This window comes from Phyllobates terribilis, unplaced genomic scaffold (genome assembly GCF_046119375.1).
Source record: "Phyllobates terribilis strain yellow unplaced genomic scaffold, ASM4611937v1 Scaffold_10__3_contigs__length_209671492, whole genome shotgun sequence".
NCBI classification, from domain to species: Eukaryota; Metazoa; Chordata; class Amphibia; order Anura; family Dendrobatidae; genus Phyllobates; species Phyllobates terribilis.
The window spans coordinates 184,828,602-184,850,481 of NW_027362770.1; the positions used below are offsets into that span (position 1 = coordinate 184,828,602).

Below are 21,880 nucleotides of genomic sequence, written 5' to 3' on the forward strand. Positions count from 1 at the left end.
AGAGTCTGGAGACGCCGCGGAGAGCGATCTGCTGCCTGCAACATCCTTCAGCATGACCGGTTTGGCAGTGGGTCAGTAATGGCGTGGGGTGGCATTTCTTTGGAGGGCCGCACAGCCCTCCATGTGCTCTCCAGAAGCCTGACTGCCATTAGGTACCGAGATGAGATCCTCAGACCCCTTGTGAGACCATATGCTGGTGCGGTTGGCCCTCGGTTCCTCCTAATGCAGGACAATGCCAGACCTCATGTGACTGGAGTGTGTCAGCAGTTCCTGCAAGATGAAGGCATTGAAGCTATGGACTGGCCGCCCGTTCTCCAGACCTGAATCCGATTGAGCACATCTGGGGCATCATGTCTCACTCCATCCACCAACGTCACGTTGCACCACAGACTGTCCAGGAGTTGGCAGATGCTTTAGTCCAGGTCTGGGAGGAGATCCCACAGGAGACCATCCGCAACCTCATCAGGAGCAAGCCCAGGCATTGTAGGGAGGTCATACAGGCACGTGGAGGCCACACACAATACTCAGCCTCATCAGGAGCATGCCCAGGCGTTGCAGGGAGGTCATACAGGCACGTGGAGGCCACACACAATACTCAGCCTCATCAGGAGCATGCCCAGGCGTTGTAGGGAGGTCATACAGGCACGTGGAGGCCACACACAATACTCAGCCTCATCAGGAGCATGCCCAGGCGTTGTAGGGAGGTCATACAGGCACGTGGAGGCCACACACAATACTCAGCCTCATCAGGAGCATGCCCAGGCGTTGTAGGGAGGTCATACAGGCACGTGGAGGCCACACACAATACTCAGCCTCATCAGGAGCATGCCCAGGCGTTGCAGGGAGGTCATACAGGCACGTGGAGGCCACACACAATACTCAGCCTCATCAGGAGCATGCCCAGGCGTTGTAGGGAGGTCATACAGGCACGTGGAGGCCACAAACAATACTCAGCCTCATCAGGAGCATGCCCAGGCATTGTAGGGAGGTCATACAGGCACATGGAGGCCACACACAATACTCAGCCTCATCAGGAGCATGTCCAGGCGTTGTAGGGAGGTCATACAGGCACGTGGAGGCCACACACAATACTCAGCCTCATCAGGAGCATGTCCAGGCGTTGTAGGGAGGTCATACAGGCACGTGGAGGCCACACACAATACTCAGCCTCATCAGGAGCATGCCCAGGCGTTGTAGGGAGGTCATACAGGCACGTGGAGGCCACACACAATACTCAGCCTCATCAGGAGCATGCCCAGGCGTTGTAGGGAGGTCATACAGGCACGTGGAGGCCACACACAATACTCAGCCTCATCAGGAGCATGCCCAGGCGTTGTAGGGAGGTCATACAGGCACGTGGAGGCCACACACAATACTCAGCCTCATCAGGAGCATGCCCAGGCGTTGTAGGGAGGTCATACAGGCACGTGGAGGCCACACACAATACTCAGCCTCATCAGGAGCATGCCCAGGCGTTGTAGGGAGGTCATACAGGCACGTGGAGGCCGCACACAATACTCAGCCTCATCAGGAGCATGCCCAGGCGTTGTAGGGAGGTCATACAGGCACGTGGAGGCCACACACAATACTCAGCCTCATAAGGAGCATGCCCAGGCGTTGTAGGGAGGTCATACAGGCACGTGGAGGCCACACACAATACTGAGCCTCATCAGGAGCATGCCCAGGCGTTGTAGGGAGGTCATACAGGCACGTGGAGGCCACACACAATACTCAGCCTCATTGTGACTTGTTTTAAGGACATTACATCACAGTTGGATCAGCCTGTAGTGTGTTTTTCCACTGTAATTTTGGGGGTGACTCCACATCCAGGCCTCCATTGGTTAATAAATGTGATTTCCATTGATGATTTTTGTGTGATTTTGTTGTCAGCACATTCAGCTTTCTACAGAACAAAGTATTCAATGAGAATATTTCATTCATTCAGATCTAGGAGGGGGGATTTCAGTGTTCCCTGTATTTTTTTGAGCAGTTTATATATAAAAAGTAAATGGAAAGATAAAATGTAATAAAATAATAATTAGATGAAAAATAATAAAATATTAAAATTAATAACAAATTATACAATACATTTACATACACTCTTAGGACATGTCTGTCGTAGATAAGACATGAAGGAAATTTCCACTCGGCGGTGGAACTCGATGTGATCACTGGCACCCCTTCCCGGGGTGATCGCTGGCCTCTATCTCCATCTTTATATACATTTTCGCTGTATGACCTATTTTCGGCTGGACAGGACTTGCAGATATTTTTGTGGCGGTTTTTATCGGATGGATTGGGGCGATCGGTGTTTCTGGCTTCTGCACTACTTCTTCATGACAAAGGAATTCCTGAGTGGGGTACTGTGAGGAGAAAGCCGTCCCCGGGGTGGGGGGCAGCAGGAAGTTTAGGAGGAAATGGGTGGGTTTCGGCCTCTTTTGCTTTGTGCGTTTTGAGGTCTGCACACAGGGAAGGAATGCCGGGAATCCGGGACAGTCCGCTCCACATCGTCCATCGCTCCTCCGTCACCCGCTGCTGATTTAATCCGCAGGTGCCCTCTGCTGGCCGTCCCCTAGTACTACCGCCTGTGCATATTACAGCAGCAGCGGATGACGCTTATCACATGAGCACCGCCAGCTAAACAATGGGGCCGTTCTGTACCATAGATGTCGGCACCTCGACCACGAGTGCCCTGATGTCATGTCTGTATTCGTGGAGAGGGGAGCATGGCATCGTCCGCTCATCCTGATCCTCCTGGTGTCCTGAAGGCAATGTTGTCTTATTTTTTTAGCCCTGAAGCCGTTGATTAACAAGTGACGTGCAGGTGCAGCGCCTGGAGACTGCACCCACAGAATGCCTCTTTGTTGTCTGAGGTCTAGGTGCCACGTGCGGGCAGCGCCCACCTCTAAATTACTTTTATCGCAGGGTTTGTTCTCGTTTTTCCCGCTTATGTAGTGTTGGCACGGTCACGCTGGTTACCCGTAGGCATCGGCAGGACGGTGCCACATTAGTGCGGGCGTCGGAGGACGCCAGCGTTCAGCAATTAAAGGGGCTGTTATAATTAAAGTTCTGCAACTTTTCTAACTTAACCCCTTCCCGACATCTGCCATGCATCGTATGGCGGAGGCAGATCGGCCGAGGTACTAGCAGTCAGACCCACCAATTTCTGCAATTACAGGGGTTTTCCGGCGGCTTGACAGGTATTGCCCATGAGCAGCCATGGGCCACCGCCTCGGGGGCTCCAGACAGCCGAGTACACTACTCGCGCCACCCAATCCTAATTGTTTTTTCCGCCTCAGGTATCTGAAGAGGTTCAAGGTGATGAAGCTGAAGGTCCTCCGCAGCTGGTGTCGGCAGATCCTGAAGGGGCTGCATTTCCTGCACACGCGGACCCCCCCTATCATCCACAGGGACCTGAAATGCGACAACATATTCATCACCGGCCCCACCGGCTCGGTGAAGATCGGAGACCTGGGGCTGGCAACCCTGAAGAGGGCGTCCTTCGCCAAGAGTGTCATAGGTAGGTCCATGCGATCACTCGTCCTCCTCCTCGTCTGCCCTTCAGGGGCCGCCGCTACTTACATGTATGAACCTTCTGCTGGCGGGGGGCCGGGCAGGCAGTCACCCCTTTTAGCTATGAGTCACAGTGGGATTTATCAAGTCTGTTGCCGCTCCACTACTCACGTCCCTCCTGTGGGGGCGCCACTTATAAACAGCCCTATAAATGACCCCATAAATCAGTGACAACTGCATCCCCACATGTGTGCGGCTAAAAGTGGCCCTGCCGGCTCCGGCCCGCCCCGTGTTTCGGGGGGGGTCTCTTATAACGAGGGCGACTTGTGTTCTCCTATAACGTAGGGTATTCACTCACTTTCGGGCAGCTCTTAACCTTTTCTTTCCAGGATGGCTGATCAGTTTCCCAGGTCATAGACCGACCCCCTCCCAACCCCCCTATTACTGTCCCCGGAGCCCCCGCAGCACATGACGCTCCATCCTGACCACCTCTCTGTATTTTGAGTCTTTTTCTTGCCTGTAGGCCACGGGCTCCCCCATAATTGGCCGCAGTTGGCCATTTATTAGTGTGTACTGCAGTTTATGCCGTAAGTATGTGAAGAGCAGGGATCCGGTGAGTTCGAGTTCGGAGTGATTTTTTTTTCCCCCCGCCGTTTCCATTTTACAATGCGATGTATTTACTGCCGCTGCCCGGACTCGTGGCCGTTTTCCATTGCAAGGTTTCCTTCTCCTCATCCTCCTCCTGCGTCCGGTTCTCCCAGGTGAATGGAAAGTTGTGACTAACAGTCGTCTGTTCTTCCTCCCAGCAGCAGGTGGCGCCGTCCTCACAGGTAGGTACAGGTACCGTGCCGCGCTCCTGCAGCTCTCCATTTACTTGGTGATGGAAGGAGATTAACCCTACAGTGGCCGTAATCTTGGGGGTCGGGATTTTTGCCCCCCGTCCCACTTCCCTCCTGAGACCTTGCAATGGAAGACGTGTAAATTGCATTTTCTTTACAGCCTGACTAAGAAGCTTTCCTCCTCTTTTTTTTTTTCCTTTTTTTTTTTTTTCCTTCTTCTTCTTCTTTGCCCCCCACTGTCTTACTCACAGGTCTTCTGCCCCCGAACACTATCGTGGTGAGTAGTGCCGCCATCATCCTGCTCAAGACTATCAGGAAACTGAGCGTCTGAACCGTTCTTTTAATTTAAGGTACCCCTGAGTTCATGGCCCCCGAGATGTATGAGGAGAAATACGACGAGTCCGTAGACGTGTATGCGTTTGGGATGTGCATGCTTGAGATGGCCACCTCCGAATACCCCTACTCCGAGTGCCAAAACGCTGCGCAGATCTACCGGAGAGTCACCAGCGTAAGTGTCTGCGGGGAGCCAGCGGAGGATTGTAAGGAGAGCGGCGTGAAGAAAAAGTGTAATCTAGTGTGGCGGGGCTCTTTCGGGCAGCGGGGGCCTGTTCTTGCGGTCCCACAATGGGTGCCTTTTACGTGACATACCAGTAGATGGCAGCATTTTCAGCTTGTGACCCGTGTGGATCAGACTGTAATGTATTACCAGGGTAGAGGCAGTGGGTGCCATGCCCACTGCCACAGCCGTGCCATCAGGTGCTGCCACTATTCTTCGTGCGGTGGGCATGGCAGCTTCACCCGATCTCACTGCAGTGGTCTCTGTAAAGTGGGCACTGCCTGGAGAGGGGGCTTAACACTGGTGGGCAGTGGGGCAGTGCATGAGGCCGTAATCCCGCGCTGAAGCCCTGACCATCCCGAGCCACGCAGGCCATCATTGCAGAATGACCAGGAGATTATTGGGGGATGAGAGAGGGGCACATAACATTTTGGTTTCCGGCCGCAGTGTGACGTTGCAGCCAGCAGTGGGCGCACACATGAACCGCATTCCTTCCATTAGTGCTGGAGTTTTCTGCAGTCGCCTCCGGCACTACACCGGCCATAAAGCGGGATATTGTCGGCGCTCTGTTAAACATTTACACGTGGATGCCTTGTACCGAGACGGCACAGAACCTTCCGTACCGGGGCCTTCTTGTCCCGCTGCGCTCTTGCGTAATTCAATAGATTTTCCTGCATTTTTATTTTTTTAAATAAAAGAAAAATAATGTAATTATTGCATCACGCGGTTGTCCATTAGTCAGGAGTACGTAGTTGGTGTACGCTTTATACAGTGGAGGGTGTAGTCTTCACCCTTCTCTAAGGACCCCCTGACCCAGCAGATCTTGAACCCTGAATAATCGGCCTTAAAAATCTTCCTGCAGCGGCCACTAGTGGAGATTTGTAGGATTACATGCTGGCTATCTATGCTTCATGCTGGGAGTTGTAGTGCTGGTTGCGGACACCGGCAGCTCATTGAGGATTTACTTCTGTTGCTTTCAGCTTCACACTCAAATAAAAAGGAAAATGGGGGCGAGGAGTTTGTGTAAAGGTGACAAGTGATGTAATAACAGATTTATCCATTGTGACATTCGTAGAAGTTTTTGCTTTAAAAAAACAAAAAAAAAAAAGAGAAAAAAACCTAGCCATATACCAGGAATAACGTGCCCGACCTGTAAATCCTGAGGCTGTGCGGGCCCCGTACCTGCCGGCGATGTCACCGCGGATACATCATACCCGACACGCCGTAATGCTTAATAAAGAAGGGGGCCCCCCTACTGCTGAGCGTGACTGGGGGGAGGCAGGGGCACAAAGTATATCCTATACTATACCCCAGAGCTGCACTCACTATTCTGCTGGTGCAGTCACTGTGTACATACATTACATTACTGATCCTGAGTTACATCCTGTATTATACTCCAGAGCTGCTCTCACTATTCTGCTGGTGCAGTCACTGTGTACATAAATTACATTACTGATCCGGAGTTACCTCCTGTATAATACTCCAGAGCTGCACTCACTATTCTGCTGGTGCAGTCACTGTGTACATACATTACATTACTGATCCTGAGTTACATCCTGTATTATACTCCAGAGCTGCACTCACTATTCTGCTGGTGCAGTCACTGTGTACATACATTACATTACTGATCCTGAGTTACATCCTGTATTATACCCCAGAGCTGCACTCACTATTCTGCTGGTGCAGTCACTGTGTACATACATTACATTACTGATCCTGAGATACATCCTGTATTATACTCCAGAGCTGCACTCACTATTCTGCTGGTGGAGTCACTGTGTACATACATTACATTACTGATCCTGAGTTACATCCTGTATTATACCCCAGAGCTGCACTCACTATTCTGCTGGTGCAGTCACTGTGTACATACATTACATTACTGATCCTGAGTTACATCCTGTATTATACCCCAGAGCTGCACTCACTATTCTGCTGGTGCAGTCACTGTGTACATACATTACATTACTGATCCGGAGTTACCTCCTGTATTATACTCCAGAGCTGCACTCACTATTCTGTTGGTGCAGTCACTGTGTACATACAGTACATTACTGATCCTGAGTTACATCCTGTATTATCCTCCAGAGCTGCACTCACTATTCTGCTGGTGCAGTCACTGTGTACATACATTACATTACTGATCCTGAGTTACATCCTGTATTATCCTCCAGAGCTGCACTCACTATTCTGCTGTGCAGTCACTGTGTACATACATTACATTACTGATCCTGAGTTACATCCTGTATTATACTCCAGAGCTGCACTCACTATTCTGCTGGTGGAGTCACTGTGTACATACATTACGTTACTGATCCGGAGTTACATCCTGTATTATACTCCAGAGCTGCACTCACTATTCTGCTGGTGCGGTCACTGTGCACATACATTACATTACTGATCCTGAGTTACATCCTGTATTATACTCCAGAGCTGCACTCACTATTCTGCTGGTGCGGTCACTGTGTACATATATTACATTACTGATCCTGAGTTACATCCTGTATTATACTCCAGAGCTGCACTCACTATTCTGCTGGTGCGGTCACTGTGTACATACATTGCATTACTGATCCTGAGTTACCTCCTGTATAATACTCCAGAGCTGCACTCACTATTCTGCTGGTGCAGTCACTGTGTACATACATTACATTACTGATCCTGAGTTACCTCCTGTATTATACCCCAGAGCTGCACTCACTATTCTGCTGGTGCAGTCACTGTGTACATACATTACTGATCCTGAGTTACCTCCTGTATTATACTCCAGAGCTGCACTCACTATTCTGCTGGTGCAGTCACTGTGTACATACATTACTGATCCTGAGTTACACCCTGTATTATACTCCAGAGCTGCACTCACTATTCTGCTATTGGAGTCACTGTGTACATACATTACATTACTGATCCTGAGTTACCTCCTGTATTATACTCCAGAGCTGCACTCACTATTCTGCTGGTGCAGTCACTGTGTACATACATTACATTACTGATCCTGAGTTACACCCTGTATTATACTCCAGAGCTGCACTCGCTATTCTGCTGGTGGAGTCACTGTGTACATACATTACATTACTGATCCTGCGTTACATCCTGTATTGTACTCCAGAGCTGCACTCACTATTCTGCTGGTGCAGTCACTGTGTACATACATTACATTACTGATCCTGAGTTACCTCCTGTATTATCCTCCAGAGCTGCACTCACTATTCTGCTGGTGCAGTCACTGTGTACATACATTACATTACTGATCCTGAGTTACATCCTGTATTATACTCCAGAGCTGCACTCACTATTCTGCTGGTGCAGTCACTGTGTACATACATTACATTACTGATCCTGAGTTACATCCTGTATTATCCTCCAGAGCTGCGCTCACTATTCTGCTGGTGCAGTCACTGTGTACATACATTACATTACTGATCCTGAGTTACATCCTGTATTATACCCCAGAGCTGCACTCACTATTCTGCTGGTGCAGTCACTGTGTACACACATTACATTACTGATCCGGAGTTACATCCTGTATTATACTCCAGAGCTGCACTCACTATTCTGCTGGTGCAGTTACTGTGTACATACATTACATTACTGATCCTGTGTTACATCCTGTATTATACTCCAGAGCTGCACTCACTATTCTGCTGGTGTAGTCACTGTGTACATACATTACATTACTGATCCTGAGTTACATCCTGTATTATACTCCAGAGCTGCACTCACTATTCTGCTGGTGCAGTCACTGTGTACATACATTACATTACTGATCCTGAGTTACATCCTGTATTATACTCCAGAGCTGCACTCACTATTCTGCTGGTGCCTAATCACCAGAATTATAAGTGTAAACCGTTGACGTTAGAGGATTGTCTGGATTGGATTCAAGTGTAACAAACCCTCAGCTGTGATCTGCCAGGCTGAGCCTCAAGATATACTAAAAAAAATGCTTTTCCTGACTGCAGAGATCTGTAATTATTAACCGTGGAGACAAAGTTCCAGAACTTGTTGTTGTACATAGTTTGTGCCTTATTTCCCGCAGCGCCCCTTTAAGCCTTCAGGTGACTAGTTCATTAGGACCCTCCTCTGATATGAGAAGCCCCCTGCACGGCTTCTCTCCCCCCAGATTACTGTCCTGTATTATTCCTTAATCCCCTCAGTGTTAATTAGCCGTTTTGTAAATTCCTTTCCCGTGGGAGAAGATTTGGTGATGCCGTGTAGCTGCGAGCGCCCCATGTCTGCTCCCCCAGAGCCATGGATGGGGGGGTTCATGATGTACAGACAGTTTATATTTACGATGGTACTGGCCCTTTAAAATCCCCCTGGCAGCGACCCTGCCGGGACTGTGGCCACTGATTCTGTCTGGAGGGCTCCCGGTTGTCGGGCTGCGGAGTGTTTTTTACTTTTTACTCGTAGGGGGGGGGGGGGGTGTGCAGTTGTTTTGCAGCTGAGGTGTCGGCTCTTTTCATGAGTTCAGCACAAGGTCAGTTTTTCATGCGTCAGTAAATTAACATCAGAAAACATCAGCAGCTCCTGACACTAATTCACTGCAGGGGCCGGCGGCGGAGAAGGCTTATTCTTTTATATTCTTATACAGTTAGAGCCTATAGGATATATGTAGGGGTGTATGTATTCATGAGAAAAGTACACCCTCTTTGAATGTATGGGGACGTGACTGCCATTCTTTACTCTATCAGCCGTTGTGTTTTGCTGCGCGGGACCATCAGACTTGACCCAGTTTCGGCCGGGCGATCACTTTTGGATCGGTGACGCCGCGTTTGGCTCTATAACATTTTGGTAAACAAAGGGGTCCATGGGTCGACTCAACGACTGCCTGGTGCCCATGTCCTGTTGCTGCAAAACAAGTGCAAATCATCCCCCCTTCTCCACCACTGTGTTTCATACTTCTCCACTTTTGGTCTCGTCTCTCTTAAGGACGTTGTTCCAGAATTCTGGTGACTTTTTCATGTGCTTTGTTCGGTTTTTTTATTTTTAAGAAAGTTGCGGCTTTTATCCTTCCAAACGAGGAAAACTTCTTCAGCCTTTTTTTTTACTTTAATTGTAACACTCTAATTGAGGCCTTTAGAGTCTGAGCTTTAGCTCTTGGTTTTCTTACACACATTGGGGGCATTTGTTGGGACATCTGGTTTTGAATATTTTCACTTGTTTTCTCACTGTAAGATGAGGAGCTTTTAGTGGTTTGGACACAGTCTTTTAGCCCTTCCCAGATTGATGGCGGCAACGATCGCGTCTAAGATCATTGCTGGTTACACGCTCCTGAATGATGTGGACAAGCAAAATGCCAAAACTTCTGCTTTTATGGAGTTGGTTACGCACGGCACAACTTTGTGTTGTACAGAGATGTTCTGTCTGATGAGAGCCCCTGAGGGAGCAATCGCAGAGGCCATATACGAGACTGCTCCCTCAGGGGCTGTCACCCAGCTCTTCCAGCCTCCTGAATAGTAAGTGTGCTTGATAACACAGCGATATGGGGGCTTGTAGTTACAGGAGCTTGGGGCGGGCTCGATCGCTCCGGCAGAGCCGATAATTGGCTTTATTTCTCCTGCTCCGCCTCAATACAAAAATAATTAAATCCCAGCGGTCGGTCAGATTTCCTGGAAATAAACGTGTTTTGGTCCAGTCCGGTGACTTCTGGATACTGGTTATCCCAGCGCTGAGGCACACGCTGCCCGCCGGAGTGTGGGGGAAGGGGCGCAGTAACTTATTAGGGGAATAGGAATGCTACTGGTAATTATACCTCTTATTACAGCTCCGGTCTTGTCCAGCAAAAAAGATTCTAGAGATTGGATTATTTTCCTTAGTTGTGAGATGATGAAATACACAAAGATTTATAGGACTGGTTGGGAGATGTGGTCCCAGGACCTGGGCTGTGTGGTGGAGATGTGGTCCCAGGACCGGGGCTGTGTGGTGGAGATGTGGTCCCAGGACCGGGGCTGTGTGGTGGAGATGTGGTCCCAGGACCGGGGCTGTGTGGTGGAGATGTGGTCCCAGGACCGGGGCTGTGTGGTGGAGATGTGGTCCCAGGATCGGGGCTGTGTGGCGGAGATGTGGTCCCAGGACCAAGGTCTGTCATGTGGCGGAGATGTGGTCCCAGGACCAAGGTCTGTCATGTGGCGGAGATGTGGTCCCAGGACCCCAGGTCTGTCATGTGGCGGAGATGTGGTCCCAGGACCCCAGGTCTGTCATGTGGCGGAGATGTGGTCCCAGGACCCAGGTCTGTCATGTGGCGGAGATGTGGTCCCAGGACCAAGGTCTGTCATGTGGCGGAGATGTGGTCCCAGGACCCAGGTCTGTCATGTGGCGGAGATGTGGTCCCAGGACCCAGGTCTGTCATGTGGCGGAGATGTGGTCCCAGGACCCCAGGTCTGTCATGTGGCGGAGATGTGGTCCCAGGACCCCAGGTCTGTCATGTGGCGGAGATGTGGTCCCAGGACCCAGGTCTGTCATGTGGCGGAGATGTGGTCCCAGGACCCCAGGTCTGTCATGTGGCGGAGATGTGGTCCCAGGACCCCAGGTCTGTCATGTGGCGGAGATGTGGTCCCAGGACCCAGGTCTGTCATGTGGCTGCGTGTGATCACAGGACTGGGGTTGGGTTGCGCTGAATATGGCGGTAATAAATACCTGGTTATATGGGATTATTACACGTCTGACCTTCATTGTATGCTACGTTGCGGGACTGTGGCCCTTCCCTTTCTGTGGCGACCTGTGAAGGTGAGATGTGGAACTGACGGGTGAAGCTCTGCCGGGCCCCGTCCTGACATGTTGGGGGGAGCAGGCTAGGGCCGGCGTTGCCCCATTACTTGGGTATATTGGGCACGTTATGACCTTGCTGGCACAGAAGGGATAGTTGGCAGCGGGTAATTTCCGTGGTGTTGGCATATTACAGTGATACAATGTATTGCGGTCCCATCCTATCAGTGACTGTCCAGTAACCCCTTATTCTCTGCTGTTCACACCCGGGGGTGACACACGCGACCATGTTACAGAAGGGGTACGGTGCCATAGAGGAGACTGAGCAGTGAGGGGCCCCTGTGCTGCATGGCTGGTTACTCTGGACCGAGCGTGAGCCCTAGGGGGTCTGTGCACACGCGGAGAATATGCAGAGCACTTTCCACCTGGCACTGAAGGGTTAAGCTGTATGGGATGGAGCCATGGTGGACTGTGGTCCCTGGTGAGGAGGGGAGCGTGCTCCACCAATGGGGAGGGTGTGGGGGCCGGGCTGTGCACGGAGGGGGCTGGCACATTACCTGGGCTGCTTCTTCTCCCAGTGTAGGAGGCTCCGGCGTCCTCCAATAGTCCCAACACTATGCCCGGCTTGGTCACTGGTCGGCACCCTGCGCCCGCTGTGCGGTAATCGGGAGACCCCGCGTCTTCTGCTCCGTCCCAATGGATTATATGTGGAAGGATTTCTCCCCGGTGATCCTCATCGTGAGCTCCCGCTGCTGCTGCTGCTGCAGCGCCTCCCGGGAATGCCCGGCCAGTCAGGTGGGTGAGGTACTGGGGGAGCTGCCAACTCACACAGTGACAGGACACCTGCTGAATTCATCTATTGTCCTCTGGTATCAGCCACTTCAGCTTGTTTTGTTTGGTGGCATTAGTAGATGTTTGGGTCGCCTTCCCACCGCTGGTTAATGATACTATAAGGGGGGCACGTGACTCCCCCTTCCCCATCGCACTCTGGGCTCTGTCCACAATCACGTTTAGTAGAGCTGAGCCGCAATACCAAACCGACCTGTATCCAGTGGTGGCGCTGTTTTGTTGGCAGCTTTTTTCTTCCTGGATAGCTTGTTTTACCTGTGTGATTGGCGCACGTCGCCGCCATCGGAGGTGGCGCAGCACAACGTGAAGCTCCACAGCGCCCCCTCGCGTCCAGCGTGTAGATTGGCCGCTCCAGGAGCTGCGTTCACACCAAGCGTCCATTGTGCAGCGTGGGGGGGCTCTATCCATGTGTAATCACCTGACGACCCCCTCGATCCGCTGATCGCTCCTTTCTCCGTTTGCAGGGTGTGAAGCCGGCCAGCTTCGATAAGGTCGCCATCCCGGAGGTAAAGGAGATCATCGAGGGATGCATCCGCCAGAATAAGGATGAAAGGTAGGAACAATGAGTGCAGCACAGAGTATTTCAGCAGCACTCTGTTGAACATATAAGCATATTTGGTCACGTCCTGAGCTCTTCCCGTTACTGGTCCGATGCCATGTGACGGCATGAGGAGCAGTGGGAGGACCCGCAGTGCCTAAGACGGCGCCCCCTGTGGGCAGCCGCTATATGGCGGGTGATCTGGAGGTGACAGCTGCTTGTGTTTTCCGTTCACCTTTGCAATACTTTCCTGATCGTTAATATGGAAATGGCTACTTAAAGGGGCGGCCGCTGGCCCTCGTCCTGGCCCAAATGATTGGCGTTACTTCCTACAGAGCTGCATTCACAATTCTGCTGCGTGGCATTGCACCCGGCTATCAGTAGTATGAGCTGAGCTCCGATAATGCATTGCTTGAGTGCAGCTTTAGACCTAACTGGAGGGGAGGTTTTTGCAGAATTGATTGTTGCCCTCCACTTTTCTGCTAGTCTGTGGTCACGGCGTGGCTGACCCTCCCGTGTGTTTTGGGCAGGTACGTCATCAAGGACCTCCTGAACCACGCCTTCTTCCAGGAGGAGACCCGGGTGCGGGTGGAGCTGGCGGAGGAGGACGACGGGGAGAAGATCGCCCTGAAGCTGTGGCTGCGCATCGAGGACATCAAGAAGCTGAAGGGCAAATACAAGGACAACGAGGCCATAGAGTTCTCCTTCGATCTGGAGAGGGACGTCCCCGATGACGTGGCCCAGGAGATGGTGAGGGCCACATTCTGCTGCTTGGCATCTGGCTTCTTAAAGGGACACTGCACTTACTATCCCTTTAACTTCTGTCTCCTCTGCAGGTGGAGTCCGGCTACGTCTGCGAAGCCGATCACAAAACCATGGCCAAAGCCATCAAAGACCGAGTGTCGCTGATCAAACGCAAGCGAGAGCAGCGGCAACAGGTGCGGGAGGAGCAGGAGAAGAGGAAGCAGGAGGAGGGCGGCCTGCAGGTGCAGCAGGCTGAGGTGCAGCCCCACAGTCCCCCGGTGGGCACCGCTAAAACCTCCACGTCCCAGGTAGAGCCGGAGGAGCCAGAGGCCGATCAGCACCTGCAGTATCAGCAGCCCAGCATATCCGTGACCTGTGAGTCCAGGGGCGGATGGGGGGAGTAGTCCTCTATCGCAGTAGAAGCTCAGAGCAACCGCTTTATACTTCTCCTGACTTGTCTTCATTTCTTAGCGGACGGCACGATGGACAGTGGTCAGGGGTCCACGGTGTACTCTGAGTCCAGGGCTGCCAGCCAGCACGCCGTCTCCTACACCTCTCAGCAGGAACTAGGGGTCTCCTCCACCGCGGTGTCCGGCTACAGCAGTCCTAGCATACAGCCCCAGGCAGGCGGCTTTAGCACATCGGTAGGGGTAAGTGGCCGGGTACGTCCATTAGTTTCAGAGGGACAGACACGGGATAGGAATCAGTCTGCAAGCTTGTCCCCTTTTTACTCGCGGCCCGCCTCGGGTCCCCCCTTTTTACTCGCGGCCCGCCTCGGGTCCCCCCTTTTTACTCGCGGCCCGCCTCGGGTCCCCCCTTTTTACTCGCGGCCCGCCTCGGGTCCCCCCTTTTTACTCGCGGCCCGCCTCGGGTCCCCCCTTTTTACTCGCGGCCCGCCTCGGGTCCCCCCTTTTTACTCGCGGCCCGCCTCGGGTCCCCCCTTTTTACTCGCGGCCCGCCTCGGGTCCCCCCTTTTTACTCGCGGCCCGCCTCGGGTCCCCCCTTTTTACTCGCGGCCCGCCTCGGGTCCCCCCTTTTTACTCGCGGCCCGCCCCGGGTCCCCCCTTTTTACTCGCGGCCCGCCCCGGGTCCCCCCTTTTTACTCGCGGCCCGCCCCGGGTCCCCCCTTTTTACTCGTGGCCCGCCCCGGGTCCGTTGGGGAAAGTAGGAGTAGATTGAGCAGTCACATCCGGGTACCTGCCGCTTATCACTCCGTAGAGGTAACATGAATTCGGGACGTCCATATTTATTGGGGCCTCACCAGACTGCTGTATTAGCATGATATATTGCTGGGGTCTTTGCCTTCTGCCAGTATTAATGGGGTTATTGGTGGGGGGGGGGGGGGGGGGGGGGGGGCTGTTGTGGTCTCCCAGTGTAACCAGTGCTGCATGAGGTTCTCTTTCCCTTTGCATTGAGATATTTGCCTGATGTAGTGTAAATCCCTGGACCCCTGTCCTTTGCCCCCTGGACCCTCTGACACTCTTCCTCTGCCCCTCCCCTGCACGTCCCTTTTATTTACATTGAGTATTATAATTTATTAGCGCTAAGCTCCAGACAGGATGAGCGGCCAGAGGCCGGACCCCCCTGATCTCTTCCTGGGTTCCTTCTCTTTAAGTTATTCCTTTTCTTCACTTTTATTTAATCTGGTCCCTTAGTGAAATATTGAGGATCGGAAGCCACGATCCCAGAAATAGAGATGACGGGACCTGTACTCTCAATACATCTCGTCTTGTTCTCCAGTCCCACCCAGAGCTGCATTCACAATTCTGCTGGTTACATCCTGGAAGCCCTGTGTCGGCACACCAACCCTAAATCTGTTCCTTTACCCAGAATGCACTGCTGAGAACTCCATATTGTTCTGTCCGACAAAGTGCTGCAAAACAGGAACAGAATTGTGAGTCCAGCTCTGGGTGTGACTGGAGCATAATACAGGGTGTAACCATTAGAGCGTGCGTCACGCTGGTGGTTGTAATGGATATCCTCTCTCTGCACAGAGATTGTCCGTATAAACCGCAGTCAATCTGAACGAGCAGCGCTGCAGTGGAAAGGATGGCGAAACACAAAACTACATCCCGAGTCTGATATAGAAGAGGCACCTCAGACTTGGGTAGACTATTGTAGTCAAATGGAGCAGTGCTGCAGTGTAAACCATGTAGGAGAAACAGCAGAAGTCGGAGATGGGTGGATTGCCGACTACCGCCGGCTCCAGTAGACGTTTCACTTTCCTTTCTCTAATCCATTGAATCTGTTATTTTCTTATCACCCACGTCAGCGCCCAGAGAGAGAGGATCTGCCCTTCAAGGATCGGAAACCTACAGAATACGAGGGGGAGCCTCTAATGGTGTCAGTGTTTTCCTGTCCTTGGGGAGGGAATCTGCCCCCTGGGGCCAGTCCGGGGAGAAGATCATCATGGATTACTCGCCCTGATCCGGTCGTCTCCTGGGGACTTACGGTGTGCTGCCCGTGGCAGGTCAGGTGGAGAGCTGGGGCGCTGCAGCACATCCCCGGGGGAGTGCAGCTGCAGAGCGGTGGGACGGCGGTGTAAGTGATTCCGGGGACTGTGCGGGGCGCGTCCCACGTCAGGACCACGCTGCAAGTCTGAACAAGGCTGTGCCATCTGATCAGCGGGGTTCAGCGCAGAAGCGTGCTGGACTCACCAGAAGGATCGTGCCCGGACTTCATGACTGAGGAGTCCGCAGAGGAAGGCATCATTCGGAAGGTGCAATTCATCCTCCTAATCCGGCATCTGAAGGTTTCCGAGAGGGTGAGGCGAAGCTGTCAGAGGCGGGGGGAAAAAAAGATGGAGTCAGTCCTGCATTGAAGAAACCATGTGTGAAGAAATGGATATCAAAAGATTTTCTGCCCTTCATGGTATGTGGGTATTGAAGGCCCCCAGCTAGGAAGGCGGATGGTCTCCTAAGAGCCTGGGAGTCTTCTGCAGGTTCCTTTACGTTGGCCATAGTGGCCACCTCTACGGTCAGGTCCCCGATGATGATGGACCATCTGGAGGCTTCTCTGGAAATTATTACATCTTCTCTCACTATAATACAGGGGGCACGGCGTGTTTAGGAGATACGGTTCAGGTGGCAGCCAGATCTGCACAGCACAATCTGTTCTGTAGTCGGGAGATGTCCAGTCCATGTAAAGTCTTTGCTCCATATCCGGCCAAGGGGAAAGACCTGTTTGAACCTGTGTTGGACGACGTCCTGGAAAAAGCAGTGGATAGAAAAAAAGCGGTTCCCGAAGTTGATCTTGCCCTCGTGGACAACATTTTTTTCGAAGGAGATGTCGTAAAAGATCAGGATAAGTGGGGGAGACCAGAGGAAGAAAAGTAGAAGATTCATGTTTGTGGAGGTTCCTCCCCAGAAAGCAAAAAAGTCTACCCGGTCCCAGGTGGGGGAGGCTGTGAATCTTTCTTCCTGCCTGGTCTCGGATATCTGCAAAGTGGTGGATTCTCAATACCGAAGAATCAGGACTAAAGTTCCATCTGATCCTCCGAAGGGAAAAGAAAATCTCTTCAGACACAAGTCCCGAAAGCAGATGATGGTGGTGGTTCTACTTACCCCTCATTTAGGCAAAGAAGCCAGACTCTACTGTAAGTTCCTAAAAGTCAATACTTTCAGGATGGAATCCATGAGGTCTGTAATAAGCTTCTCTAACCAGATTGTTTCATTGCAGTTTGTAGTTCAGACGCCTCTTACCAGGTCACGATCTGAGTGGATCATCGTAAGTACGTGAGAGTGGCTCTCGCATAGAGGGGTAGATCCGGCACGTTCAGTTTCAGGCTCTTCCATTCTGAATATATATGGCTCCTTGGGTATTTACGCAGATGCTGTCCGAGATGGCGGCCAACTTTTGAGACCTTATCTGTACGATTTCCTGATAGTTGACAGATCCAGCCGACACTGCAGGGTCCAAATCGGAGCCACCCTGACGCGCTTAGGACGAATGTTAAAGTTAGTGATCGAACCTCTATCACAAAGGGGCACAAATATTCCTCGCCATGCTCCTGAATTCAATCAATCAGAGAAGTTTTCTTCCAGAAGAAAAGGCGGTATCTTCCCTGGGAGCCAATAAGGTCACAGCTTACAATGGGAATTCCTGGGGAAAAAAAAAACATTAAAGGCGCTCTTAGATGCCAAATTTACTCTTTCCAGCACTGCTAACCAGTCTCTCCTCTGGTGGCGAGAAGTGGAGAACCTGCCCAGACTGTTGCCCTGAATTATGAGATGCAAGTACTCAGGGCTGAAGGGCTCATCTGAGGGACTTGAGTCTGTGGTCAGAAGAGGGGTTCAGTTCCTCCAACCTGAAGGCACTTTCAGCAGTGAAATGGGCATTACTTTTGCGGATACTTGACCAGGAAAGAAACATCTTATCAGACAACCGTGTTATTGGGACATAAATCATCAAAAAGGGGAACAAGATCCAGAATCCCTGGTGGCATAAACCTATAAAATCCTTCAGGTTGAAGAATTGCATCCGTTATCTCTGTCAGTGCTTCACATAAGGGTGAAGGAGAATAGCAAAGTGGACCTTCTAGGTCATGGATACTAAATCAAGGTGTTGGAGCAGATCGTGAGTCGTTAGAGGTCTCCAGACATAAAGCAAACAAAATGGGAAAGTTAAAGTTTTGTTCTTTAGATCTTAAGAGAAGCCCTCAAGCAGGAGATGTGTTCCTCCTACGCAAGCGGGATTTCGGACTGACCGACAGTGATCATAGAATCATAGATGTGTCTGATAGGACATCAAGACTCTTCAGTGCTACGGACATGTGTAATAATATACGTAGGAAAAAACGTCACCCTAAAAAAGGACCTGGAAACTATATGCAGAGCTAATGAAGTAATAAAGTGAGGCTTGCAAGGGAGAGCAAAAGCAATAAAAAAGGATTTTGGGGGGGTCTCAAAAGTGAAACAAAAACCAAAGACTATAGGATTTTTTACAGGACGAAAAGGGTGAAGTGATCAAATGATGAGAAGACTGAACTTTTAAATTCCTATTTTGCATCTGTGTTCTCTAAGAAAGCAAATGTAACATCAACTAATCTTCATGGAGCGATCGAAGAAATAAAAGAATCCACACTAATATATATATATATATATATATATAGAGATATATATATAGAGATAGTGAGGGAACACTTAGCTAAGTTACATACATTTTTATGTCCTGGTCCAGATGAATTACATCCTAGGGTACTGACAGAAATTCCAGAGGAAATTGCAGAACCACTGGCCAGAATCTTTGAAAATTCCTGGAGAACAGGAGAAGTCCCAGAAGATTGGAGAAGGGCAAATGTTGTCCCCATCGTCAAAAAAGGAAAGCAGATGGAGCCAGGAAATTACAGGCCAGTTAGCCTTACTTCTATACCAGGGAATGACAGGCCATTGAGCCTTACTTCTAGATCAGGAAAGATCTTTGAACAAATTATTATGCAGCATGTATATAAGCACTTGGATGAGAATACAGTAATTAACCAGAGGCAGCATGGATTTGTAGCAAACAAGTCATGCCGGACTCCTCTAATTTCCTTCTATGACAGAATCACTGACTAGGTGGATCAGGGAAATGCAGTAGATACAGTATATCTCGACTTCAGCAAAGCATTCAATAAAGAATCTCTTGCTATCCTTATTGAAAAAATGACCAAGTGTGGGATTGACAAGACTAAGGTTAGGTGAATTCATAACTGGCTCAGTGATCGTACTCAGAGTGGTAATAAATGGTTGCACGTCCAATTGGAAGAGTGTTTCAAGTGGGATACCACAAGCTCTGTCCTGGCCCCAGTGGTGGTCATCATTTTTATAAATGATCTAGAGAAGAGAACTGCAGGGAAACGAATCAAATTTGCAGACGATGCAAAGCTAGGAGGGATAGCTTAACACTAGAGAAGACAAAGGATTCAGAAGGATATAGAGAAGCTTGAACACTGGGCAGCGACTGATAGAAATGGTATTTAACGGAGAAATGCAAGATTCTACATCCTTGCAAGAAAAATAAAAATGACATCTGCAGAATGGGAGAAATAGAATTAAGCAACAGCTCATGTGAAAAACAATTGGGTATACTAATAGACCACAGACTGCGCATGAGTCAGCAGTGTGATGCAGCAGCAAAAAAGGCAAACACAGTCCTGGGAAGTATTAAGAGACGCATAGAGATCACGTGAAGTAATTATCTCCCTCTACTCCTTGGTCAGGCCCCATCTGGAATACTGGGTCCAGTTTTGGGCACCACATTTTAAAAAATACGTTGAAAAACTGGAGCAAGTTCAGAGAAGAGCGACTAGGATGGTGACTGGACAGCAAACTATGTCCTATGAGGAAAGGTTAGAGGATCTGGGAATGTTTAGCTGGAAAAGAGAAGAATGAGAGGAGACTTAATGGCTGTCTACAAATATCTCAAGGGCTGTCACAATGTAGAGGGATCAGCTTTATTCTCATTTGCACAAGGAAACGAGAAAAGCAATGGGATGAAACTGATAGGGAGAAGATACAGATTAGATAGGCGGCCACGAGAGGTGGTGAGTTCTCCTTCAATAGAAGTCTTCACACAAAGACCGGACAGACATCTGTCTGAGATGGTTTAGTGACTCCTGCATTGAGCCCGGGGGTTGGACACGATGACTCCGAAGGTCCCCTCCAACTCACTTCCAGATCCCAGGGCCCGATTCTCCATCCCCGGGTATCCATCCTACACTTGACAGTCTGGAATTTGAAAGGGTTTTCGCCTAATCTGGTCTATATGTTGCAAAAATAAATTGGGAAGGGATTAACCACGAAAACATCCAGCAGATCATGGCAGACATTCCAATAGAGTTCAGGGATAAAAAAAAAAAAAAAAAAAAGATGTTGTACTCGACAGACCCATTCTAGAATTTCTCGAGAATGGATTGGAGAAGGGACTGTCTACAAGGACAAAGTTCAGGTGTCAGAGCTTTATACCTTTTATACCATTGTGATCTTGCAAGGAGTAGTTGGATTTCCAGGTCGATAAAGGCTAACTTTAGGTCCAGACCAATGTCCACCCCAAAACTGCCATCCTGGGACTTGAATCTGGTACTCGGTGCACTAAATAAGGCCTATGGGGCAATCACTGTAAACCATCCTTCTTGTGGCCCTAACCTCGGCCCTTATGGTTAGTGACCTTCAGGCCCTAGAAGACTTGGGGTTGTCTTCTGATCTTCCCTTTGGGAGAAGAGTTTTACAGGCAGTGGCCACTCTCTAAGGTTTAAGGGGTCTCTCCTATTCTCTTCGGTGTTGTCATGGGTGAACGGAACAGAAATTAATTGCTTACCGGTCATGGGGTTTTCTGGAACCCATGGCGGTACCCTTATCCCCTAAATTGGTGGGTCACTTTCCGATCTTTATTGGGTGGTTTTGGGCTCGCGTGGTGTCGCATAATAAAAAATTATTTTCGTTGAATGGTTTCTTTTGGAGGGGTGCTGATGTGATTGGAGAGGTTCCTCCTTTTACTCTGTAGGTTTCCTCTCCTTGGAGGGCAGATCCTGTTTCTCTGGGGCATTTTGATTAGTTTTGGAAAATCCTATAACCGGTAAGTAATTCAGGGCTTTCTCAGCTTTGTTTGGCGCAACCTGCAGGAAACATGTTGGGTTAAACGAAAGACAAGCTATTGATGGAGGTCCGTGCCAGTAGCCGGTCGCTAGTTGCCCCTTCCTGTCCAGTGGTCACCATCCATGCTGTCACCCCCTACCCCACAAGACTCCATTGTCACCAGCACTCGTCTTCACCTCCATTGTCCTGTTTGTTTTCGTGTTATGTTGATTTTCTGTGTTTTCTCTCCTCATAGCCACGCCGGGGTCGTAGCATGTCCGTGTGCGTCCCCGTCCGCTCCTCCACCCCTCTCCTGCCTCCGTACTCCCCTCCTCTGTCGGCCCCCGCCTCTCCTCACTGGACGTCCCCCGAGGAAACCTTTGCCGAAAAGCTTTCCAAGGCTCTAGAATGTATCCTGCCCATACGCTCCGGCAGCCCCAGCAAGCAGCAGCGGCGGCGATGCAGCATGCCCACCCTCTATACCAGCCCTGTATGTGTCCTTGCCTCTGCACCTCCCAGCATGGCAGCAGATAAGTCAGCATTCAATGCGGGCGGCCGGTGAGCGCTGGCGAGACTGGTG

The 21,880-nt window shown here is 50.6% G+C and overlaps 1 protein-coding gene across 6 annotated transcripts in view; it reads left to right on the forward strand.

Annotated features, from left to right (window-relative positions):
• WNK1 (WNK lysine deficient protein kinase 1) overlaps positions 1-21,880 on the forward strand; it is a 63,372-nt gene that overhangs the window by 18,380 nt on the left and 23,112 nt on the right. For 3 of the 6 annotated variants that reach the window (XM_073650324.1, XM_073650325.1, XM_073650326.1), the window contains exons 3-9: positions 3,300-3,520; positions 4,703-4,860; positions 12,930-13,018; positions 13,534-13,753; positions 13,840-14,122; positions 14,219-14,397; positions 21,557-21,790. In XM_073650324.1, coding sequence (XP_073506425.1) covers positions 3,300-3,520; positions 4,703-4,860; positions 12,930-13,018; positions 13,534-13,753; positions 13,840-14,122; positions 14,219-14,397; positions 21,557-21,790 — 1,384 coding nt within the window. The remainder of the gene's footprint in view (positions 1-3,299; positions 3,521-4,702; positions 4,861-12,929; positions 13,019-13,533; positions 13,754-13,839; positions 14,123-14,218; positions 14,398-21,556; positions 21,791-21,880) is intronic. The other 3 variants (XM_073650327.1, XM_073650328.1, XM_073650329.1) reach the window with 1 other exon arrangement.